Source organism: Liolophura sinensis, chromosome 1 (assembly GCF_032854445.1).
Source record: "Liolophura sinensis isolate JHLJ2023 chromosome 1, CUHK_Ljap_v2, whole genome shotgun sequence".
Taxonomy (NCBI): domain Eukaryota; kingdom Metazoa; phylum Mollusca; class Polyplacophora; order Chitonida; family Chitonidae; genus Liolophura; species Liolophura sinensis.
In genome coordinates this window covers 76,286,909-76,293,015 of record NC_088295.1, presented here as the reverse complement: position 1 = coordinate 76,293,015, position 6,107 = coordinate 76,286,909, and the positions used below count along the sequence as shown (strand labels likewise).

At 40.1% G+C, this 6,107-nt stretch overlaps 2 protein-coding genes across 2 annotated transcripts in view; one reads left to right on the top strand and one right to left on the bottom strand.

Annotated features, from left to right (window-relative positions):
* Positions 1–3,026: 3,026 nt before the first annotated feature.
* LOC135464086 (gamma-glutamylaminecyclotransferase-like) lies at positions 3,027–5,737 on the bottom strand. The gene is given in 4 exon segments (XM_064741578.1): positions 3,027–3,147; positions 3,149–3,302; positions 3,305–3,356; positions 5,254–5,737. Coding segments are annotated over 4 exon segments (597 nt in total). The 5' UTR covers positions 5,524–5,737.
* A 140-nt stretch (positions 5,738–5,877) lies between these two features.
* The window catches only part of LOC135476931 (protein CDV3 homolog A-like), an 8,410-nt gene continuing 8,180 nt past the window's right edge, over positions 5,878–6,107 (top strand). The window contains exon 1 of the mRNA XM_064757081.1: positions 5,878–6,107. Within this exon, the coding sequence (XP_064613151.1) occupies positions 5,988–6,107 (120 nt within the window). The 5' untranslated portion in view covers positions 5,878–5,987.

The window sequence follows — 6,107 nt, the reverse complement described above, 5'->3', positions numbered from 1 at the left end:
TATGTAGGAAAGTTTGTCTGTAACTCGTCAAAATATGTTGGTAGTTTATTCAGGTTTTTCTGACCTTCTTCGTTTCATTCCAAACGTTCCACGAGTCTATCTTTTAGAGACAAAATCGTCCGGGTTAATTTGTGTTATTGTGACGTCTTGGTCTTTATTATTTACGCATATAGGTGATCAGAAGTCAGTAATACCGTAGGATTATTGGAAAATTGTTTTTGTAGCGTACCTCTTTGACATGTTGAGGACAGCTCATTCGGAAGGACCGAGCTCTAGGTTTGTGAATGGAACAGTACGACCTGTATTTCTGGAACCTACCTTGGGAAGATCGGAATAGATATCTGGGGCCGATTGCATAAAGCCCTTTCTGATTGTAAGCTCAAATTTAAGGACTCCGTACGATGCTTAATCTTTGGTACTGGAAGTTGTCATTTGGACACATCTGTCTTCAGGACGTTGATGAAAAGGGCAAAAATCTCTAACTACTAAAGCCCCGAAACAAGCTTTCAGATCGTATTTCAAATTTTGTCTTAAAGGACAGACAGCACCTGGCTAAAACATATTGCAATCAAAAGCAGGATTCTCAAGATTTCTAAAAACTATCATATTTTATAATTTTAATGAGATTTCACCGAATAACATGTGGAACACAATGTCAGTACGGTACAAATGGCTGGTATGAATGATGCAGACATGCAATTTTATCCAATCCAACATTTTGCTATTAGATTGCGCGACCTAACCTGTGACGTACCCATGAAGTGACATATGATAACACAGATCTAATACATAAGGCATCATTTTGAGGTCGATTGTTTACGATTTAGTTACATATGGCAGAGGGGCCATGTTGTGTGGCAAGTCTGTATCATTTACGGACTACAACAGACGTAAAATTAGTTGATTTACAAGCCGTGTAATATTCAATGACGGCATCACAAATTATGTCAGAAAGTAGCATACCGTCTCGGCTCAAACCGCATTTATCTTCCAGTAGACCCTAGGCTTACTTAGACACCCTGTTCAAATTTAATCAGAAATTTCTAAATAACGAAATATCAGTCTGAAAAATTCATTAGGGATGCCGAACGTTGATGGAATAAGAAGATGGCATCTCACCAGAGAATGCTTAAAATTAATAAAATCTTATGATGTAATTTTTTTTATAAGTTTATTAGAGTTCAAGAATTTAAATTCAGCTGTGCTTTTTGCATTCAAAAGATGATTTTTTTCTGTTTTCTAGGTCAGCACTGCTCTAGTCTTAGAAGCCACCGCCACAAAACTGAAGCATAAATTTATTTATTTATTTGATTGGTGTTTTACGCCGTACTCAAGAATATTTCACGTATACGACGGCGGCCAGCCTTATGGTGGGAGGAAACCAGGCAGGGCCCGGGGGAAACCCACGACCATCCGCAGGTTGCTGACAGATCTTCCCACGTACGGCCGGAGAGGAAGCCAGCATGAACTGGACTTGAACTCACAGCGACCGCATTGGTGAGAGACTCCGAAGCATAAAATTCAGCGACAGTCGAATGCCTAGATCAGCCTAAGTTTTGCCTAGATGTATTTCCATTTGTTTCAGAATTGATCATGAATCCAGTTGTACAACAGTCGTATTTTTGTAAATATTTAATAGGGGTCAAAATCATCAGCACAAGCTCTCCGGAGGCTACGACCTGAACCAGGAATACCCTGGGCGTGCATCTGCAGGCTACTTGAGCTCTAAATGATATTCTGTAAGACGGGTCGGAAGTTGGGGGCCACGTGACCATCCTTTCGTGTCGAAAACACACTGGCCGCCCAACGTTAAAGCATTGGGGGAAAGGTCACTTTATGCCACTACGCTAGTGACCAGCAGGCCTAGTTGTACAAAATAACACCACGAAAGCTCTATAGAAATACTCAGACTATCTGGAAAGCTGAAATTATACAAATTCAATGGATACAAGATCAATGACAGCGATTCAAAAATAGGCATTTTCTTATACAATAACGTGGGAAGGACAGTTTTCTTCACCATGCCGTTTGTTACAAAGGAGATTCTTTCAGAGTGATATATAGCAGACTAACTGTATCATTAGTTCATGCAGTGGAAGAAATATCCTTTCAGCATGTCCAGTTTCGAGAAAGCTATTTATCACTTGGACCATCGTCACTGAAGTCCAGAACTTTTACCTGCCACAGACTACCGTTTTGACTATGGTACGGAAAATAAGTTCGACGTTACAGAGCTAGAGCAAAACATGACGTCACCTTACAGTCGGTAATGGAGACGCGCTGCAGCTGTGTCAAGATGAAGTTTTACTATACCTTTATTGGGTGGAAAGAAACCTAAAAAAATATTTAATGCCGGTTTATAATACTTTGGATGGCAGTCTTTCAGTGGACATAGACATTAGTCAGGTGCTGTCTTTCACATTGTCAGAAATGGCTTTGTAGGATCGGCACCAGATCTATATATCACATATATCTGAGGTGAGCGTCGGATACTTAATTTCCTGCCCTGTGCCTTGTATGCTATGGCCTCCTGATCGATGGCTACAGGCTACAAATAATGTCAGAAAACTTTAAACGTGTTGTTTAATCCTTCAGATAAGCCAGAAAATTCACTCAACACATTAAACTCTTTTTCACAAGTTAATACGTGAATGGTCATCTATACGCTACATGTAAATGTTAAAGAATGAAATGAAGACAAAACAAACAAAAACAAAACATATGCCAACAGTTTTAAATCAATCGCTCTAAGGAATGTGTATATAATGACGATGTATATACATGTGTAAATATCTTAAATCAACAAGGCCGGTTAATCCGGTGAACTTGGCATCAGTCACATTACTTTGGTAACATCCATGTCAGTATAAAAATCAAATATAAACTACATTTAAATAGATTTCCAAAAATAGAAGAAAACCTTGTACATCAGGCATTGGACGTTGTGAACGATTTTCTGGGATAACAGACCCATAATCTGAATGAAATTATTTTGTATATTGATGCGATTATGTCTAAAGATGATGTTAGACCTGGTTTATTTTTCCCACTTGCTTTACATCAACCATTAAATCATAATCAGATGCTTTCCTATCATAGCTTGCTTTGTATTTCAAACCATGAGATCCATTTGCATCATAAGACTTCAAAATGGAGATTCAGAAGTGAGTCTTTGAACTTAGTCAGGAAGTAACACCAGCATTCGATTGTCTTGGGAACTGGGAGGGGGGCGCCTGCCTCGTCTTCGGTCAACTGAATCGTTGTCAAGTAGCGTTCGTAAAGATAAGGATGGTTTTCCAGGCGTCAAGCTCCAATAGCATTTTACTGTCAACTTTATACACCTCTCCGTCAACCTTCTGAAAAACAAATCAGATGTATAGTTTGGTAAGTAAGAAACGTAGGTTATTTTCTTTTTAAACTACCTCCTTCATGGGTGATGCAAAATATTGTGTAAATACAGAGATGTGACCTTTCCCCTACCATTGCGGCCGACGGCCTATATGTTCTGACCAGATCGCACTCATAATTTAAACACTGTGCCACAGAAAAGTCGCAACACACATAGATACAACGAAAACGAGTTACCATTGGCCCTGGCATGTATGCATGACAAATATGCCGTCCTTCAACCGAATCCAGCACTACACTTGTCACTCCCACCCCTTGAGAATATACCGAAAAGAAGTTCCGGTGTTGTGGTTAATGAAGAATCCAAGTTGAGATTCACGATCTATAACATTCAACTATAAATGCACTGTATGTAGCAAGCGTATTACCCAAAATTATGTTCATATATATACCGAGCTCCTTGTACAGAATTAATAGTAATGAAACAAAAATAATAAACCCGTCGGAGTAATTACGAGGGATTATTGGGAAGAGCCATGGGCTCTGACCAGAGGTAACTGACGCGTCGATGCATATACATGTCCCGCTAAGTGTATATGTATACTCCAAAACAAAGACTTATGCCTAGTCACAGAGTGGCGAGCTTACCGTGCATATACCTGAGTGAGGTTTCACAATTGCTATATACCCATAAAACTCCAAGACAATTTAAGTGTGCATGGGTCACTTTCTCATAATTTCACGCATATTGCACGGATAACATTCAATTTCTTCGTTTTACGCTTCCAACATTACATGCATTTCGGTCACATCTCTATACAGGGTATCTGGGTACTTAATCCGGGCATGCCGACCTCAGTGCCGTTCTGCGTCACGGCCGGTGCGCCATTGTATAATTAATTAACTGACTTATTTGTTAGATTGTTGTTTACTGCCTTGTTCATGAATGTGATATTTTACGTATACGCTGCTGGCCATTTGTGTAAGTAGAAGGATCTAGATCGAGTTCTCGGTGGAAACCACGAGCCTTTGGCAAGTTACTGACGAGCTTTGCCTTGACCAACAATAAGCCTGCACAACCGACATCGCTTTCATAAAATCTTCGTCGGACCGAGCAGTGAATGGTCTAGTGGTTAAATGCGCTTGCCTTTCAATCGCTAGGACACATGCATAAAGACAAGATTCAAACAAGGCCTTGGACAGGGAATTTGCGGATTTCCCAACTCTCAATCCTGTGGAGCCTTAGTGGTGATAAACGGTCGAGGGCACTAATATGGTCGCGTTTGCACAGCTAACACAGCTACAGGTCTAAAGTTCGATTGAGACTTCTTCCGGCGGTATCATGAGTAGGCCTACATATGCAGGTACTTATGTCACCTTGTGACAAAGTTGGTCTGTACAACGGAACGTTATGTGACTTTACTGTGAATCTGTTCAATAATTATTTTGCAAAACCCTACCTGGAATCCGCAGCATGAAATGGTCTTTAAAGTGATACACGCACTTTATTTAAAGATTATATATCTAATAAATAAATAAATCAATGCAACCATACGTAGTGGCAAAAAGTTAGGCCTACGTATGAACACGTAGGCTAACATAATTGAGACGTAACGAACATACATGTATGTGAACATAAAATACCTGACTGACTACATGGGAACTTTACAAATAACACGTACATACTTGTAACGTAATAATTCGAGATAGCCTACTTACTTGTAAACATTCACCCTGCTAGACACATGTGACTAATGATACGCGCTCTTGTGATGGTATAGGCCTATAGGCCTATATATTATAGGCTAGGTCTACTGGCTAATTATTAAATATAGACTGTTCATAGTACTGATGTATCTTTAACGATTGCTCTGCCCAATTTAATTTTTCGTCCAAAAGCCTCACCTCTCCAGAGCCTTTTTCCAGTAGCAGGAAAGGTATATTATACGCAGATGAAATTATCAAAGGATAATGGTTGGCAATTACTCCCTTTCCGACGAAAATAGCTGATCCGTTTTCCGCGTTTAGCATCAGCCCATGATTGGGTTGACCCTTCTTTAACGTGCCGTATGTGAAAACCAGGATAGGAGCTTCAGTCATTTCAATTCTAGAGAGTGTAGTTCCCAGTAGTTTATAAAGTTGGCGCTGAAGAAGCACGAGGCCTCCGTCTCTCATAAAAGTCAGATATAGCTTCCAATTAACAACTTAAACAACCCAGCATGCCCGCAAGCAACTGTTGGTTAGTCTCTACTCAACCAGATGTTTTACACCTCACAAATTGTGTGGAATGGTCTTGCATTTTTTAAAGTATTAAAACCCTGGGTAATAACCGATAGAGGTTTCCCAGTCACTCAGTTAGCCTGTGATTGTTTATAAAACTATCGTTAAATATAATACGTGACGAAAACGTTGCATTCAATCAACTATTGAGGCGATACGATGCTAGGAAATTAAACAGCTAATGAGACTGCATACTTCCGGTAGCTGCGGGATAGCTTTTCCTGTCGGCGCAAGCATGCGCATGGATTCCTGCGGCCGCATGACGATAGATTTCTCCTGGTGGATTTCAACAATATTCGGAATAATTACTCTACGCTAACAGATTTTACACTTAGAAACAAATAACCGAGATATCTACGATGGCGGATGCAAGTCTTGACGATTTCTTCGCGAAAAAAGACAAGAGAACGAAGAAGTCAAAGGGGAAATTAACGCCGACAGAACTGCTCGTCAAACAGGAATCGGAGCAGCAGAAAAGT